The 19,973-nt window shown below is 36.8% G+C and overlaps 1 protein-coding gene across 3 annotated transcripts; it reads left to right on the forward strand.

Moving 5' to 3' along the window:
- The first annotated feature begins 7,186 nt into the window (after nucleotides 1–7,186).
- LOC145681956 (uncharacterized) lies at nucleotides 7,187–16,195 on the forward strand. 3 transcript variants are annotated; one of them, XM_081753557.1, is made up of 3 exons: nucleotides 7,187–7,563; nucleotides 12,592–12,832; nucleotides 14,189–16,195. In XM_081753557.1, the coding sequence occupies exons 2-3, from the start codon at nucleotides 12,595–12,597 to the stop codon at nucleotides 14,302–14,304; spliced, it is 354 nt and encodes a 117-aa protein (XP_081609683.1). In that variant the 5' UTR covers nucleotides 7,187–7,563; nucleotides 12,592–12,594; the 3' UTR covers nucleotides 14,305–16,195. The 3 variants fall into 3 exon arrangements, 2 of the variants coding, with proteins under 2 accessions (XP_081609683.1, XP_081609684.1); XM_081753558.1 differs by lacking the exon at nucleotides 7,187–7,563 and adding an exon at nucleotides 7,580–7,695; XR_014130877.1 differs by lacking the exon at nucleotides 12,592–12,832.
- The last annotated feature ends 3,778 nt before the right edge of the window (nucleotides 16,196–19,973 follow it).

The raw sequence follows: 19,973 nt of genomic DNA on the forward strand, positions 1-19,973 counted from the left end.
TTTTAGTTTAGCGTCCCTTTCAGCAGCGAGGCTATATGAGACGTGGACCTACTGATTAACGTGGAATCCGAACCACATGAGCTCCCGCCGGGAATCGAACCCGGGTCTCCCACGCCAAAGGCGCGTATGCTAACCGCTTAGCCCAGGAAATCATAACATTCATGATAAATTCTTAACTAAGTAATTCATGTAAAGGTCCTGAGTTTGATTCCTGGCGGTGACGTTCAGAATCTCCTTATGAAAACACATGTACTAGAAATCAAAGTTTTTTAAAAATAATTATGTTACTGAAATGTGTGTTTTATTGCTGTCAAACTCGAGACCATTACATCAGCATGTAACTGACCTACCATTCTATAGTGATAAAAAAATGCATGAAATTAATGAATGTTTCAACAGTACTGAGATGTGATAAAATACGCGTAAGCATTTTTTTCTACTCACAACGACCTTTAAATGATGCGTTTGCAAGTTGAAGAGATTCACCAACCATTAACGTTACACATACGTAATTGTCAAAACAAAATCTGTATAGCGTAAATCTTTTTAACCACATATTCATGCACTCGTGGCTAAGTGGTTAGCGTACATGCTTTTAACGTGGAAGGTCCTGGTTCAATCCACGGTGGAGTTTGCTTTCCCACATCGGATCGCTGTCAAACCTTTTCTGAAATTTAATATTCTCACGCGTTATCATACATTCTTTTCAAAACTAAGCTAAATGATTGACGTACACACCTCTGGCCCAGGTTCAATCCCGGATGGTTGCTCGAATATCACGTTAAGCTGAAGGGGCCGCTAATGCTTTCAAAGGGTATCGAACCATATTGTTCTCAGGCATAGTTTCTGAAATTTTGTAATGCATTCTTTTCAAAACTAAGCGCACACATTTTCTAGCCATGGTTCAATTCCCGACGGGTGCTCGCTAAAGGGACGCTAAACCATATCATTTATCGTGCTTACTTCTAATGTGTGGGGGTTCCTGATTCGTACTCCCACTTTCCCATTCCACTAATTTCTTCATAGTCTAAATATTTCGTACTAAAAGTAAAACAGTGTATTCGTGATCCACCCCCACAAATATAAAATAAAAATGATTTTCGAATCTTGTGTGAAAAATAAAATCTCACTGAACTTACCTCAAATTCAATGAACAAAAAGTCGGTGCAGTAAAGCTTCTTAAATGAAGACACTTTTCAAGAACAGACCTTCTCACACGATAGTTGAGAGCGGTGTAGGATTTAAAAAATGAAATTTAGATTTTTATTTAGGTCGCTGTGAAAACGATGTCACCGTCAGCCAATCAGAAACGAGGAAATTTATAAAATGATGTCATAACGAACCAATCAAAACGCTCGCTGCTTTTGTCATGAATCACGAACCAAAACGATGTGTAACAATCGATCGTGACGTCATTCACGTTTCTCAATAGTATCGCAATTCCGATCCCAAATGATTTCTACATGTCACTACTTGTCGTAACTGTGACGACATTTCATTTTCATCATATTCCATACGAGAATGTCAATGTTTGCTTTTTTCATGAATCATGCTGACACGTTCGTAGTAAAACTAAAGTAATGCGATCTGCTGACGTTTGCATTTTTTCAATCATATGTGCTTCTATGTCTACACACAAAGAAGTCTATCAGCATTTTATTTTAATCCACGAACGGAAGCGTTACACTGTCAGATTTATTTTCTTAAAGTATAAGTGTATCCTTTTCAAGGACCATGGTTCGAAACCCACCAAGCATGATTAAATCCGAATTCATTCATAGCTAAACGGTTAGGATACACATCTTTGGTTTGAAAGACCTGAGTTCAATTCCTGGAGAAACATTTCTTAGGATTTTTCTTAAACTTGGTTTAAATTTCTAGTTCGAAAATTTTAAAAGTTTAGTTCGATAAAAAGTTTGATTTGAAAAATTTTTAGATGTGATTTACATCTTTAGTTCGAAACTTTTGTTTTTAAAAATGTTTTAGTTCGACAAAATTTTGTTTCAATTTTTTTAGTTCGAAATTTTTTTGGGTTCGAAAATTTTTTGTTTGAAACTTTTTGTTTCAAATTTTTTAGTTCGAAAATTTTTTTTGGGTTCGAAAATTTTTTGTTTGAAACTTTTTTGTTTCAAAATTTTTTGTTTGAAAATTTTTGTTTAAATTTTTTTTTAGTTTTGAAATTTTTTTTAGTTCGAAAAATTTTTTAGTTTAAAATTTCTTGCACTCTGCGGAACCGTTTCGAAAAGAATCGGAACAGTTTAGGTAAGAAAAATCTGGCAACACTGTTTCCATTAATGAAGCGCTTACTGAGCAATAAATCGCTTAAGCTCACAACAATGTGTTATAAGAAATCTACAAGCGACACCCCTCTTTCACCATTGTTACTTCCAGAGACATAGGCAACTATTTCAAGGACAGGATCTCCATCAAGGTAAAAAAAAGCTGGTAATCATCTTATCTGCCAAAGAGAACGATAATATTTAATGTAAACTTCAGTACAATATCATGATACCAAAAAAGGGTTATTTAAGGAGGAGGTTGAACCCTCCATGGGAACTTTAAGGTACCAGAAAGGATAACCATTAAAAAAATCCAGGTCTAGGGTGGATCGTCGTCATAGCACTCTGAATGTCTAGCATTGGGGTGGGTGTGTAAGATTATGCGACTTCTATCCTCCAATCAACATCGTGGTACCAAAGCAATCATCTTACCCGTAACATGGAAACAAATGAGTGATGGGGTTTTCCCACGTATTCTGTTCACCGTGTGGCGGGTCTAAAATCATGTGACCTCTGTCGGCCAATCAGAATCGAGGTACCAAAGTATACATCAGAAAGGACACCCTAATTTCAAAAATCCTAGGACCTAAAATCACATGATCTCTATCATCCAATCAGAATCAAGGTACCAAAGCACTTATCTTACCTGTAAAAGGGAACGAATTAGTGATGGATTTCCCCGCAAGGGTAAAACATGACGTCATACCATGTGACCTGTTCACCGTGTAGCGGGTCTAAGATCATGTAACCTCTATCAGCCAATCAGTATCGTAGTACCAAAGTACTCATCAAAGAGGATACCCAAATTTCAAAACGCAGGGTCTAAGATCATGTGACCGCTATCAACCAATCAAATTCAAGGTACCAAACCACTCATCTTACCCATAAAAGGGAACGAATTTTAAAAATCCCAGGGTCTAAGATCACGTGACCTCTATCAGCCAATCATAAACACTCATCTTACCCGTAAAAGGGAACGAATTTCAAATATCGCAGGGTCTAAAATCACGTGACAGCTATCAACCAATCAGAATCACACATCTTACCCGTAAAAGGGAACAAATTTCAAAAATCCCGGGTGAGGGATTTCCCCGCAGGGTGACTCATGACGTCATACCACGTGACCTGAAAATTTGAATTTCCCGCGTGGGCGGGGCCTAACGTCACGTGACCTCTCCCAGCCAATCAGAATCGAGAAATTTTTGCTGACTCGGTTCGCCATAACGGGGTCCCTACTACTACCATACTCAACGAAATAGGGCCCCATTAGAAATTGAACAATACATAAGTAAGGAAGAAATATTATCGTTATAATTAGCAACAAATGTTGTATACTCAGGGGTGCAAATTAGTTGCAATATTTTAGCACATCTTAATGACACAATTTTATATCAACATCTTGCTTAGTAAGTGAGCAAGTGCAATAAGCGATGTATCACCAGTGGGTTAAGAAAGTGACGTAATTATGGGCATCGATTTGAGTGACATTAGCAAATCGATTTACAACAAACTTAATATGGGCATAAAGAACGATTCTAAACATGAATGAAATGGAAGATATATCAATACATAGGTCATAGTAGATCACGTAGCAGATCAGCTTTATGATATCATTTCCAAAAGGAGAGGAATGCATATTTACAAATTAGTCACCCCAAGTGAGTGGGTATTAACACAGCAATTAATGGGGTTTAAATAGAGATATCTGTGGTTACATAGCGAAATAGAGAAATGATTACATAAAAATGCGAGAAATCGAAGAGGGCATAGAGGAATGGCTACTATTGATTGTTACTATTGATACTTAAGTATAGTACATAAGTGCATGAAGACTCAAGGGTGGACAACCGTCACATTTTCGTATTGATTTAGTAAACTGTTAATATTATAATTTGGGAATTTAATTTACTATTTTATTTTAGGTTATATTATTTTATGCATGACAAAACAAAACGAGACGAATAGACTTTTGAGATAGTGTTGACCTGTAGTCGCTACCTTGAATTTACATGCGATGAATTTAAAATTTGCTTGGAACCCATTCTCGTCTTAAGTAATCGTCTATATAATGAGTAATCCTCTCTCCTTTCTCCTATTATTTAATCTGTGTACCCAATGGAGCGAAGAAAGAGGATTCCAGATTGTCGATCTGTGACTAAGCAGAATCGAACCGACGATTACTTGCATTCGAGAAATTGACCGTATTCTTGATACAAATTTTGAATCAACGTACCCAGTTGTTTGCGGAAAGAAAAAATGCAATTTTAATTGTGATATTTTAGCGTAGCTGGTTTACAGCAGAGAAAAGATTAGTTCAACTAGTAATCGCGTCATGGATATCCACAGTGAGCTGATACAGGCTTCCTGTTTACACATTGAAATGATATAACAGGAAACTCGTGTTAATGCAGCCAAGAAGGTAGAACAATATACCGAACCTTAAGTGTGAATTTAAACGAAGGCAGTGGCGTTAAGTAATTCCTCAGCTTATATTTCTCCAATCCTTTATGGACGTTATCAGTATAATAGAGAAAAGATGTTGAGATGGAAATTTTTAATTCCGACGAATGTTAGCTAGTGAAACCATGTCGCCTAATATGGGCTGAAAATGTGGATTCTGCCATTCTATTGGTTATTGTAATTTGGACAATGTATAAGTGGAAACACGGATGGGTGTTGGCCGGAAAAGCGTTTGATTTGTACAGAATTATAATATTGTTCTTCAAGTATTCGAACTGTGGCCATAAGAAGGTACGCCACGTATGAAACAGCGTAAGTTTTGGGCACTGATACTAGGAAGCAAATTTGTTGGAGTAAAATAGAAGTGCATACCGATATCAGGATCGACGTGAATTTAACAAGAAGGTGTAACGTGGAAAATTGAAAGAGCACTGTTGTAGAAATACACGAAAGGAACAAAAGCGCGTCCAAAGGTAAGAAAAAGTTGCGCCGATTCGTAGGTAAGTAAATAACCATTCTCTAGCCTCTTTTTCTTAGTTCTATCAAACATTAAATAGACACAGTAGTACATAAGTGTATTGATACCATAAGTGCTCCAATAATACCACGATTATTGACGGTGAATTAATCCTCGTGAAGAAAGAGTCTTCCAATTTTGCCGATAACGATTCAGAGTACCGGTATCTGAAATTTCAAACATTTCTAGACGTATCTTCTGCCAGTGCGTGTTGTTGTTTTTAAACGAGGCAACTCACATGCAGGAGGCAATTTAACCATAAAAAGACAGTTGTAAAAAGAATATTAATTCATAATCTTAATTCATAGCACTACAGACCAATTAAATAAGCTCTAAATAACAACTAAATAACAATTCCGGATAATTAATAACAATTAATGACTATTAATCACCATTAATGGTTTTTAATAATTAATAACTTCTATAACAACACAATACAATTAATAGGTTGGATAGATAATAAAGAAGGATAATTAATTAATTTTATTTTATATTCTTAAATTTTGTTGTATTGCATGAGCATGAGAACGTTGATATTATATGTCTAATAATTGCATGAGTACATGTATAGAAATGCATTCTGTATGTTTATTTGTGTGTGTCCTTGCTCTGATGATTGTTGGAACTTGGGATGATAAAGCCTTCCGGTCTTTCAACTCTGCTCGATAATTCTTACATAGACTTATATAATATTTGAGGTTGAAGAGAACAGAGTGTTTCTAGGTCACTTTATATTGGAATGTTTGCATGTACAATTATTATCTTAATGGTGCAATGGTACACTGTCGACAATAGTAGAATTTAATTCTGCATATTCCGTCGTAGACTTAATAGTCGTTAAGTTATCCCTTTTTGTTTTGTTTGTTTGAAATCCTTTAGATATATACTAGTGTTTGCTTTGCTTTTGCTTTCCCTTATCCTTTACCTGTTCCTTGGGGTGCGGATTTATCCCAGTCGCATAATTAGCAGGGAATTTAATAGCCCGATTAGCCTACTTTGCGATAAATGATCCACTCTCTGGTATGCAATGCAACGCTTTTTGCGGCTTATGCGTATTTGCGGCTTTGTTATGTATATTTCCTACCTAAACCTTTTCCTGGGGTGTTAATCTATCCCAGTCGCAAAATTAGCAGGGACGAAATTCCTCAATTAGTCTATTTTGCCATAAAGGATTTTCACCTTGGTACCCGGTAGCAATGCAATACCTAAGTACATTAACCTATGATCATCTAATTGAAGCTTATGCGCAGATTAGCGTAGAATAAAAATTTCATTTTACAATTTAATTTTGTTTATTAAATTATGATTTATGTTAATATATGTGTACAGGTACATAACATACTTAGCAATTCACATTATGCATGATGGTTTACAACCAGAGTGCCGTGAGTCTACTTAGGCCTTTAGTAATAAAAATCTATAACCTATAATCTAGGGAAATAACAACATAAATTTCTAAAATATTTAAGTTTATTACATGCTAGAATGGCAATATACAACAACAATATTATTTGAGTAAAGGCGGATTTTCATGCCCGCGTTAGAACGGAAGCATCACATGTAGCGTATTCACCGTAAATTATTTTCGTTTTCATACATCCGTGAATGTATTGCGAAAAATTACTACTCCCTAGCTAATGCGCATGCGTAAAAGAGAAAGTTTGCGACTTCCGCCATGTTAGTCAGTGAATACAATAGTGTACGCGCGCTACTTCCGTCAGAATTGAACAAATTTCTACTCTGACGCGAGTGTAGCGCGCCATCTCCGATGCGTGATTTCATTGGCTGTTTAGCACAATCACTCGCAACTCACGGAGGTAAAGGACACATGAAAATCCGCCTTAATTCAACAGGAGTAATTCATATTATTGATACCCTAATAGCACAAGTAGTCCACGGGACGTCCCATTATAACCCCGTACGACCCACAACGATCCTAAAAAATCCAGGATATAAATAGGTAATCCCAGGGAAGTCCCGCTTGGGACAGGCATGGGTCTATATGCATGGGAATCCCACGGTTGTCCCGCAGGATGGCCACTAGCAACGGGAAATAGAAATTCACAAAATTATACGTATTTCTCTCATAATAAAAGAATATGTTTAAAAATCTGCAGAAAAGAAAATATAAACCATAAAATTTCGCCTGGTCCTCAGTGCTGTGGTGCGCGTTCGGAACCGTCATTTGTTTGTCACAATTGCATTGTGGTTTGTGGTATTGGAGGGAATACGTGAGGTTCAGTGGTGACGCAGTGGTTGATGTTAGTGAAATATTAAGTGTTCCAACAGATTTTAGTCTTGATTTCGGTAAGTTTCGATGAAAGTTTTAGTGGTTTAAAAAAAAAAGAGTTGTTGTTATTCTAGTTACAGCCGTAGTACTCAATGTTTAAAGTTCAACAGAGCAGGAATGCTATGAACAAATGGGCAGATTTACAATAGGTCGGAATCTTTTAAAATATTTTTCACTTTTTATGTTTCAAATAATTATCTAAAACATTCTTACTCTTATTTCACACTGTTATTTCATGCTGAAATTATGGCGTACAGTTTAAGAATAAGCACGCAAACTGATTTACCATAAAACCTGCATTGTTGATGTACCAAACTGATAAGCAGCCATTCAGTGTCCAGCACCAGCCTCTGGGATTTTGTTAAGATATGTGTGGTAAAGCGAAGATGAGCAAATATTGTCTAGTTATTTTTTACTATATTTGGAGCACTAGTGTTACAAAACGCTACATAACTGATCGACTGAAGGGGCTTAGAAGCCCCGCAGGGCAAGTTGTTTTCTACCTTTGAAGTGACACATGATTTGCATGGGGAAGGTTGTAGATTTCTGGTCCCCGATGTGGATTAGTAGATGGGTAGATTTCTTTCTGTACTAAAGTTTATACATTTAACTTATACAGTATTGCCGAGCGAGCGTTAGCGAGTGAAGGCGGGTTAGAGCCCCGCAGGGCACGTTGTTTTCTGTCTTTATTACTGCTCAATGGGAAGGGGGACCAGTAATCTAGAACCTTGCCTTTGCACTGCAACCATTGTTTCTAACCATTTCCCAAATCTTCAGATACAACACTTACCATCTCGTTCCTAACTTGTATTCAGCCGCCTTCTGCCTTAGCAAATAGTTCCACCATAACATATACTTTCCTATGTTACTTACTCCCACATATGGTTTATGAAATTGAATGAAATGAAATATTTATTTTAACGTCTCACGATTGTGCACCGAGGCTATGGGAAACGGTGATGATGAGAAATGAATGAAATGGTGGAATGAAGAAAGTGGGAGGAAACGGGAGAACCCGAGAAAACCCACGCACACGGTGTTTGTCCACCACAGAGTTCACTTGGCGCGAGCTGGGATCGAACCCGGGACCCCAAGCACCAGAGATGAACGCTCTACCTCTGAGCCACCGCGGCCCCATATGGTTTATGAGTTTAAACAATTATATTACCGTTTCACTATTTTTCGACCTATAAATTTTTCTTTTGGTAGAGCCGTCTGCTAAAGTTAACCCGCCAAGGTGTTAGTTAGCGAAATTGATGAACATGGATTATTTTCAATTAAAACTGCTTTCATCATATGTTTTGTGTTTCTTTTCTGTTGTGAAGTGACTTAAGCAAACACAACAGTGTTGCACTTAAAAGCAGCGCAGCAGAATCTGCCTTTTTACAAATTTTAACCGGACGTATCTCATGCAAATTTCATCATAGTGTTGAAATTTGCAAAGACGATGCAATGAAAGAGTTTAAAGGCTACTGTGGAGGCTTTTTTTTTTTTTTTTTTTACGTAGCTTGAGTTACATCTCTCCACTATATTAATGTTTAAATTAAAAGTGGTTTATTTACTTTACGAAATGCAGGTCTACCTGAGCTAGCGAACGGGGTTAGAAGCCCCCCGAACATATTTGCGACTTACAACTACAAATAATAGCCGAACCCCTTCAAAACGCAACGGAGGTTGAAAGGTTAGAATTTCCAAATATCGAGACTGTGAAGCGTGATTCGGGTTATCAGGCACCAGTGACGAAAGATTTTATGCGAAGAACTAAAGTCTTAATGAAATTCAATTTGGGGGTTGCTTTTTGTTTCTCCTCCAGTCTTTTACGGTAGTGATTTTGATTTTTTTTTTAAAAAAAGCAGGGTTGGCTGGTTTAAGCCAGGTGGTTTTTTCAAAAAAAAAAAAAAAAAAAAAAAAACTGGTTTAAACCAAAAAACGAAAATGTTCGTAAAAGTGTAAGTGTTTGTAAAATCTTGATGAACACACATTTGTGGGTTATCACGTTTCACTCCCGTATATTATTCGTATTATATTCAGACCTAAATTCCCCATTCATTACTCAAAAAGATTATACTACAAAAGCAACTCTTTTTATGTAAGTTTATAAATGTTTGTTTTGTGATTTTTTTTTTTTTTGTAGTTATTATTGTTATGTAGGCCTAATTGCAATCAAAGAAACATTCTAAATATTGTTTTGTTTCAATGTTTACTATTAATAAAATACATCGAAATTCCGTACTTTGTGTGTGTGGGGGGGGGGGGAAGGGTCATACAGACCCCACGAGAGGCATTTAGTGAAATGAGAAGTATCTTCGATATCTATTTATGTATAAATGAGTCTGAGCCAAAGTGGACCCAAATAATTCGTATCTTTGTGATATGCAAAGTAAGTCGTCACCAATATAAGTCGTTGTTAACTAACTTGAATTAAATTAGTTCTTCTGTACTCCGTAGTACTTTGAAATTGTCCATATGTAATTCAGTATAATGGTCTCACTTGTGCAACTGTTTATCTTTTTGTCCTTCCGAAATGACTCTTGAGAGCTATATTAAGAAGCATGTAAAGATCAGTACAACGTATTTTTATCAGGATTCCTTCGTGAGTGAGTCGGCAGTCGTATCGCATTTGTGGCCAATTAGTCCTGGTTCCGAGTTCAAATGGAGGACAATTTCTATCGGATGTAACTCGAGAAGCAGTTTTTATTCCGCTTTAAGCTTATGTGACCCCTTCCAGCATAACCCGGCTGTTGCATAATAACATCAAGGCGAAACAAACTTATTTCTGTCCATATATGATAAGAATATATAGAGCAAATTATTTAAACCAAATAAACCTGGTTTAAACCAAAAAAACCGTTTTTTTTTGTTTTTTCAATAAAAACCATGGTTTTTGCCAACCCTGAAAAAAAGTGACTTAGTTGCGTTACGAAATATAGCTGAGCGAGCGAAAGGGGTGAGAAACCCCGCAGTTTTTTTTCTTTCTTTCATTAGCACAATGGTTCACTAAGCTGCAGTACCAGTTCCATGGATCGAGTTGGGGGAAATACTAAATGCCATCCCAGTTAGGCAACTTCACTCTTCACGCACTTTATTATATTTTATTCGCAAAATACGCAAACCTAATTTAATGCTAATATATTAAAATATACTAGTTTAGATTTTTTATGACAACGATTTGTAATATAAGAAAAGATAAAAGTATTGCAGTAACTCAAATTGTAAAAGCTGAGCGAGGGTTGTATTCTGAAAAGAGGAGGGAAAGAGAAAAACAATATCTGTGAAGGGTAATATTGGCTGGAACATGTTACCTTATTCTTAATCTGCACGGTGTGATTTACGTAAAAGTGGTAATTCGCAAATATAATCGAAAAATATGGATGACTATCCCAGTCATGTGTTTCTTTTATTTATATATTTAGTCAGCTTAGACAAAAGGTCTAGTGAGCTTTTGTCCTACACCCGCCAGTGAGTGATGGAAGGCGGTGTTGGATGTAAAAGTAATGGAAAGCTACAACGTATTGTGCTTACTGCTCATAAATTTTTGTTATTGCCAGGGTTGGCAGAAACCATGTTTTGTCGAAAGAAAAGAATTTGATTAAACCATATTGTTTTCACATTGTTACTTTTTGTTCAAATTGATTTCTTTATTTATTTAGGTTACATATAACTAAGTTTGTGTAGCCTTAACATCCTTATGCAACAGGAGGTTGATGAGCCCTTTCACAACATAAAAGGCTGATCCGAAAGTAGACATCAATAAAAATGACGTAATAAAGTTAAGTCATGCGCTTAAAATACAAGTTTTCGTTAAAAGCACCTTGTTCGGTTTGGTGCAATCAGTACATTAGCATAATTACAATCTGATTTTTTACTAGGGAACAACAGAATTTGGGCTTCGCCCACTTCACTTTATTCTAATACGGATAGTATTCTGTGAATCTGGATTGTCCAGTTTCAGTACAGAGCTGGGCGGTATATATATATTTTACATCGAAAAGCTCCCGCTTTAATCGTGCCGGTGTGATTTTTCATAAGCAGATATTTTGCATATTAATTTTCCTAGGGTTATGCCCTAGGCTAAAGGAGACTGATGATAATAATAAGTGAAATGGTGAAATGAAAGAAATGTAAGGAAATGGGAAAACCCCGAGGAAATCAACACACATGGTGTTAAAATTTATTTTATTGTCACTGTATAATAGCCAGTTCGCTAAAACCGACGTTTATTTCTTAAAAAAGGCTGGAACTTTAAAATTAAAACTGAAAAGTCCAATTGATAAGATGTGGATGTAGCCAATAAGGTTTCGCAACTTCTAGTTCTGAAACTTAGTCGACTATGATCCTGCCAAGTTCGGTCACCAAATACCTGGGACTAGTTCTGTTAAATAAAAAAAAATAAATAAAAAAAATAATAAAAAAAAGCTCGCCCACCTCAATAATCTGTATAGTGATTTCACTTGTGCAGTTGTCTTTCTAAAATAATTTAAAATATTCACAAGTACGCAAGATCAATATAACACATTTCTATCAGGTCTCTTCTGTACATGAGTCTACAGAGGGTCGAGCTAGGTCTTGGGTTCGGGGCCAGGCGGAGGACAGTTTTTCTTGGGTGCAAACTGGGTAAGTGATTTGATCCCACTTTAAGCTTTAGGTTCCATCCTTCATAAGGTCTCCGCTGTTACATAAAGATGTTAAGGACAATCTAGGCTTGGAGTGTAGGGTCTCTCAGTAGCATGGCTATATGAGACGTGCAACTACAGCTTAACGTGGAATCTGAGTCACATGAGCACCCATCGCGAATTTGAGTCTCCCGCATCAAAGGCGCGTACGCTAACCATACAGCCATGAGGGAGCTTGCTAAGGTCAAACGAAATTAGTTCTATTCACATGTAATCTAAATAATTAAAGCAAATCAATTTAAACCAAAAAACCTGGTTTAAACACTAACAAAAAAAGATCTGGTTTTAAACTCAAAGCTGTTTCTGTTTTCAAACATGGCTTTTGCGAGCCCTGCTGAAATTTCAAGCATTGATTTTTTTCATTAATTCTAGGAAATGGAAAGAAAGAGAAAATCCGCAGATTGCATATCTTCGAGGCATTTACGAAGACGGATAAAAGAAGAGACAGATGAATTGATGTTAACAATCTGTGAGAAGACTGTATCATCAGATAAGGAAGTTAATATTGAATCAAACAATGGAAAGTCCCCGATCACTGGTTACGTGTCAGCAAATGTTCGAGGTAGTACTTTAGTTGTGGAGGAACCCCTATATTCTTGTGATGTTCTTACAGGTAATATATTATGATTTATTATATATTTTCTTATGTTATTATTTAAGACGATTAACTAGAATTTGTATGTGTTTCCACTCGATCCACTGCAAAAATTATCCAGAAGTTAGTATTGTAAGACAATTCTCCGAAGTAATTTGTTCACAGAGCTCAGTTTTTCCAAAGAATTTGTATGAGAAAATAAATGTCGATATGTTTCGAGAAATTAAATTCAGGATTGTGAATTAGTATTTTATACCAGCTTACATAAACTTATTCTCTTAGTTTCTTGATACTCACTACTTGTTTAATATCATAATTGACTTTTCTTAAAATTTAATGATCGTGAACTGTTGTTTCATTCTATTTTAAAATTTATTTTTGAGAAAGAAGAATGGATGGTAGATTTTTTTATAATGTTGAGCAGTTTGCGTTATCCAGGAGATTTTTTTTTTAAATCATGGTATAGTACACAAATATTTCTCATGTTTTGAAAAACCTCTAAACTTAATTATAAGGTAGAATTACAAGCTACCACGTGTCTGAAATGCTTCGTGATTTTAAATAAAATTAGGATGTTGTTTTTGAAATACACTAAAGTCCTACAAGTTATGGGATAGCGGTATAGAACCACTTCATGTGTTGCGGAAAACAAATATAAATGCACATAGCACTCGACTTCTGTTACTTGAACTTCTGTAAAAGGTCATTGACCGTGATGTTGCTTCTACGACGAAAACTATCAATGTGTGTGTTGCTCTTGATAACTGCCAATATGCCGGATAGCCATACTGATCATGATCCCAGTTGATACGAACTGATGGTAGGTGCGTATGTGGCGGAGACTCGAGACGCCGTAGACTCAAGTTATCAACAAGGCAGTTACAAGCTTGTGGCCTGTAATTATGTGGTGCGTGTCGTGTTTATATGGCATTCTTGGATCCTCGAGTCCGATTGACCTAGACAATATCAGCAAGCCAAAATTATTCGCGATTGGTTTGCAGAACATTCTAAACAATGAATCGGCCAAATACTGCTAGACATAAAGTTAATAGAAACATGTACGATATCATCGTACGAACCATTTGTGCACACGTTTTACTTGCAACAATCACGTCATAATAGCCAATAACCAAGACTTTATGAAGGATTTCCACCGACTTGTCGAGTCCATGCCATTCCAAGTTGCTGCACTCGCCATGCTCGAGAAGGCATAGCACAATAGACCTATTATCTTTGTATCCCATAACTTTTGGAACCTCATTTCACCTATTGAAATGCATGTCGAATATTATATTTCATATTCCTTCTTGTTATAACACATATCTATTGCAGAAATTTGCCAGTTTTTCTCATTCAGAAATATTATATTTCCAGAGACAGTGAGGCAACATGCGTCCAGCAAATTTGCTACAGATGCTGAGATCAAAAGACCAGTTCAAAGCTGGCTTCGTCACGCAACGGAAAGAATGAAAAGAGAGAAACGTAAGTAACATATTGACACTTTTAGGTTTGTAAATTGCTTGCTCTTGCTTAGTCGACGTGGTGAACGGAAGCTTCAAGCAATCAATTATAATACATAAAATTATTCTGTATTATAATGTAATGTATTGTTGATGTCGCACCAAAGACACCATTGTGCGACCCTACTTAATAGTTAAGAAAAGTCGTTGTAAAATTAATAATACACTCTCTTTGCATGTGTAACGCACCCGCGATAGGCATGGAAACCCACTTACGAAGTGGGATGTGTCTACTAAATACGTTTTATGACTTTTAAATAGTGTAGATGGCTATTGTAATTATTATAGTTCTGTATTTTTATCTTCATACAGGTCAGGCAGTCTTCGTTTTTAATGTTATTTTGCCATGTCCCAAGAAATCCTACACGATATACTTTCACATAAACTATAAACATGCCAAAAGACTGCTTGGGGGCGATCGTCCTTCGGGATTCTACAGGGTGTTTACTGGAGTTGACTTCTTGACTTACAAATTTTCAAAACACCACCCTGGATAAAAAAAAAAAGGCATACTATGATATTCAAGAAGCTGTAAAATGTGTTGATAAAGCTAGTTCTTCAATATTCTGATGGAAAGAATGCATAGAAACTAGTGGGTTAAAAAAAAAGGAAACACTATTGATTTTCTTTCTCGAATTACCAAGTTCTTTCAATGTTTGACCAATTAATTTTATCATCACCTACACCCAGATAATGGGACTGCCATCTTGAAGGGTCTCAAAGGAAATCTTTATATTTCTCCAGTATTAGACAATAATTTCCAGTACATTCCAATATTTCCAGTAAGAAAATCAAATACCAGTATTTCAAGTACCAGTAGACACCCTGTTCTACACCACAGTTGATTCACATTATCTTCATTGTGTGTGTTTGTGTGTGTGTGTGTCCAGCGGAAATCTTGTTCTTTTTTGTACGGTTCGGGTAATTTTTGGTCATCATATTGCAAATACTTGTATCAATATTGTATTTTGTTTATTACTTAGTTGCTCCTTTCTAACTTCTATCTCAAGGTTTGTAACAAAGTAATGCTAGTAATTTGGCTTCATATGTTCCGTTTTCCACTTTTTACATGACATCTGATACAAAAGAAAGTAAATGAATTCAATGGATAGAGTTTTTTTTCTTTCATTGAAACAATTTTTTACTTACGTCAAGGGATAGTAATGTTCAACAATGAATAAAAGAGACAAACATCATTATCCAAAGCTCGAACTGGAATGTGTGTGTGCCTCGATTGGCCTGGACAGTTAGCTATGTTGCTTGTCTTTGCCTTTTGGCTTGATTACTGATTTAAAGGCTAACTTTATATATTCATCGCTATGCGAACTAAATCCAAACTTGGTGTGCTTTCTCTGCTTTTTAAAGTTCGTTGTTGGTTTATAATTAATACTTAGTATTATATTCACTTCTTGTCAGAAGCGCGACTGATTCGCAGCATCACATGTACTTACATATTTCTAGCGAAAAGATTTTTCAATTCAAGCAAAACAGGTCTCATTGTCTTATGACTGGATCATAATAATAAAGCGAGTAATTCCAACAAGTGTCATCTCCCTACTACTTTCCATACATCCATACGTATTTAACGTAATTATTAGATTTTTCTGTGGCTAATTTTTTATGAATATTTGCACTCACTTCGTCTTTTAACAGAATTTTTTTCCTTTTCCATTTTGTAAGGAAAGGGGATGAACAAAGCGCGATGTTGACAGGCAAATGAATACACATAAAGTGCGATGTGACTGAAGCCGGGATGAACATGCAAATGCTCACATTATAAAACCCTAGATGTATATTTTGAAAGGGTGAAAAAATCCCTTCATGTATGATAGCTTTTGAATAAAAGATTGTACGTGTGTAACCCATTTGTTTTATTAAGCATATCTTTCTTTGCTACACAGATGCTAGATAACTACGATCCAAACGTGACCTTCGGATATTAATGATTAATTAGGTTCATGTTTCAGAAAAGGCAGTTTTTTTTCCCCTATTTGAATCATGTTCCATTCTTATTTTCTTTCTATCCCTTGAGGAGAAATTTACAGCTGAACAACACTAAGTTAGTTATTATTACAAGTAATGTGGAAAAATACTATATGCAGATAACTTATATATTGTAAATAGCTACATCTTCGCTCTTATTTCGCATAGTCCCATATATGACTATGTTGAATCGTACAGATCACTTTGTCACAAGGAAGACGTCTGAAGGATTTGATGATGATACAATGTGGCGTCAAGCATCCACTGGCTACATTTTGCAGTTTATCCCGCCAACAAGGAGATTGTCCAAAGGCACCAATTGATATATTTTCTCACGAAATTTAAATTTACCTAACCATAGCTAATATCATTGGAAACGTTACTGCGGTAATAGAGAGTGCAAGTCAACGAGTCAAACATTTGCTTTTGAAATGTTTACCTATAGCCAGTGGCGTATTTAGGGGGGTGGCTTCCGGGCTTAAGCCTCCCCCCGAAATCTTACTTAGTATAGTAAAGTAAATGAAATATCTTGCAGAATTTTCACATTTCCAGGGAAAGGCCCCCCGAAAGATAGCAAAGCCCCTCCCGAAACAAAATCGTAAATACGCCACTGCCTATAGCCTATAAATATGTACCTGACGGGACTCACTGGGACTTTGAAGCGGAAGTTCATGTACAGGCCACCCTGTGGTATTGCACGATAGCTCTATCGGTAATTACAGAGTGAAGCTATTGGTTATTTTTAGGCTCTGGCTTTTCAAAGGCGCCTCTCAAGTAGCTACACGTGAAATAACACATATTCCGTTTGATTTGCACTGTACATTGTGTTTGCAAATCTGAAACCAGAGCCTGAAAACAGTCAATAGATTCACATCGTCATTTCTGGTGCAATGCTACACGATTACACATGAGCTTCCGTTTGAAGTCCCGTAGGATTCTCATCAGGATTTCACGGATGTCTCAGGAGTCCCACGGGATCTTCCCGGGATTATCCCATTCGCGTACGTGGTTCTGCCTGAGGATATCCTCTGGTTTCCTACGGGATTCTTCCTGCATGACTCCCGCTGGAGTCCCACGGGTCGTCCCGTTTCCCGGGACAAACGCGGACATCTGGAATTCGCGTGTCAGTCCCATGGATGTCGCAGGAGTCCTATGGGATCGTCCCGGGATAGTCCCGTTTTCCCGGGCGGGAGGGCCATGGGACATCCTAGGGAAGATTTTGTGCTGTTAGGGTAGTGTGTTTCATAGATTGACAATTTAGTATAGATTGCTTTAACAATGACGTTATTGGAGGTAAATGATGAAATGCAAGTTATCGACAACAGTTCTTAATCTTGAAAGTTTTATGGTGGACAAGCAAATCATTTTAAGGTACTGCATGTCATCTCTACTCAAGAAATTACTGATGCACTAAGTGCTCATACATACCTTTCTGTGATCTCGTTACTTGAAGAACTTTGATGACGCTTCTGGTAACTCGTTGCCGACGTTCCGATGCTGAATGTCGAGTTCTGAATCTCTGTGTCGTTGAATAAATAATTTGAGACCTTGAGATCCCTTTCTATTAGTTTGCATCAGGTTCCTAAATATGGAAACCTATTGTTCTTTTGCATTCTGATTGGCTGATTGGCTTTATTCACAACATTTTGAATCACTTGCATTCTTTACAGAATGATGAAAAAGTGTTTTTAACACTCGCCAAAAGATTAGGGAAGGAGAACATTCAACAAAGCAATGTTTCGCATTACATTATTTTTACCGACGATGAGGAGAGCTGGTTGAGGTATCGGTAAGGTAGTAATGGTTTCTTTTTCAACTTACGACAGTGATGTTAGCCAAGTTAAGTAGAAGTTCCCTCTATCGGTCTAAATTTTACCTCATTCCTTAAAATAACCCACGCTCCGAAAATCTACTTTTTTAAATGTCTTTAGTCCTACACGAAGTTTGAATGTAGCGGCAAATTCATAGAAGTAAACGCTCTTGTCATTCATCAAAGCATTTGGAATTTGGTTGAATTATTTCAATACTTTTGTTTAGTACTTTTTTAAAAGAAAAACTTATTATTAACTTAAGGTTAATGTTAAATGAAATAATAACATGCGTATTGCGACGCAGTTGACTATCATATACTATTATATTTGTTTCCTACTTTTCGCTTGTCAAAATCTGGTCACCCTACGCCATCGGCACTCGTAATTGAAAAGATCAGTAGTTAATATCTAAAGTCAAACATAAGAAGAAGAATCTATCTTCCTTTTCCATAATTCAGATGAAAACTTATTAATTACTTCAACAAATGCTCAGCATTTTTAGTGTGAATGATATCAAATTCCTCTTGTTCTGATATTTTGGGGGTGGCTTAAGCCCCAAACTCCCCCTCTAAATTCGCTTCTGTCGATCAGTACTTATAGAATGAGTCGTCTATTCTCGTTGTTTGCTGTGTGTTGAAGGGGGTTGTATATCTTTTGTTCTCAATTGCATTGAATAATCTTCAATTTATCACTGATAATTCTCAACTTGGCGGTGGAGCTACGCGGAATCTTTTCACATTATTAGCGCGGTTACATGTTTTACATTCTCATTGGTTTCATTACACCTATTATATACTTTTATATACTTAATACTGGTGAGCGTGAGCGTGAAGACGATTACTTTCACTTTAACTTCTTTCGCTCGAATCCGCGGCAATTTGACAGTCATTTTTAGTTTTTGTGTACCCTTAGTAGTAGTCCCCGACGTATGGCCGATTTGACCTTGAACTCATTTTCGTGACGTCATAGGTCAAAGGTCAATGACCTTGGCCCAGGGTCAATGACCTAGGGGTACCTAGGACCACCCCCTCTAAATTTTGGCAGGGGTACCTTGGCCCACCCCCTAAATTTTGGCAGGGGTACATAGGACCACCCCCCTTAAATTTTGGAAATTGCCAAATCTAAAAATTTGGTATGGTAGCCTAGGACCATAGTATGTACCTCTATCAGTATTGGGGGTCTATGTCGTTCCCTTTTATGGGTAAAAAATTGCCAAAAATTCAAATTTCGGGGGTTTTTGACCTAATTTATCCCCTTGGATGAGGTATTATTATCCTATATAGTTATATGGGCGTATACAGGGGTCCATTCCCTTTCATAACATATGGGTATATTAATGCACCCCTTGAAAAATTTGGGAGGGGTACCTTGGCCCACCCCTTAAATTTTGGAAATTGCCCAATTTCAACATTGGGTATTATAGTACAGGACCCTAATATGTATCATGATAAATTTGGGTGGTCCACCTCGTTCCCTTCTAGGGGTATAAAATTGCCAAAATATAAACGTAAGCAATACGTTGTACCACGTGTTTGGTCTTTTGGCCCAATTTGTCCTCTTGGATGAGGTCCTATTACCTTATATGGTTATATGGTCATGTATAGGGGTCCATTACCTATCATAAGACATGGGTATATTAATGCACCCCTTGAAAAATTTGGGAGGGGTACTTTGGCCCACCCCTTAAATTTTGGAAATTGACCAATTTCAACATTGGGTATTATAGTATAGGACCCTAATATGCATTATGATAAATTTGGGTGGTCCACCTCATTCCCTTCTAGGGGTACAAAATTGCCAAAATATAAACGTAAGCAATACTTTATATCACGTGTTTGGTTTTCG

The sequence above is a fragment of the Thermobia domestica genome, chromosome 3 (assembly GCF_964235325.1).
Source record: "Thermobia domestica chromosome 3, izTheDome1.hap1.1, whole genome shotgun sequence".
Lineage (NCBI taxonomy): Eukaryota > Metazoa > Arthropoda > Insecta > Zygentoma > Lepismatidae > Thermobia > Thermobia domestica.

Bases quoted from the DNA above. Each gene is read 5' to 3' on its own strand.
- LOC145681956 (XM_081753557.1), top strand. From the start codon at position 12,595: ATGGAAAGAAAGAGAAAATCCGCAGATTGCATATCTTCGAGGCATTTA. The intron at 12,833-14,188 runs GTAATATATTAT...TTATATTTCCAG, and splicing joins TTCTTGTGATGTTCTTACAG to AGACAGTGAGGCAACATGCG.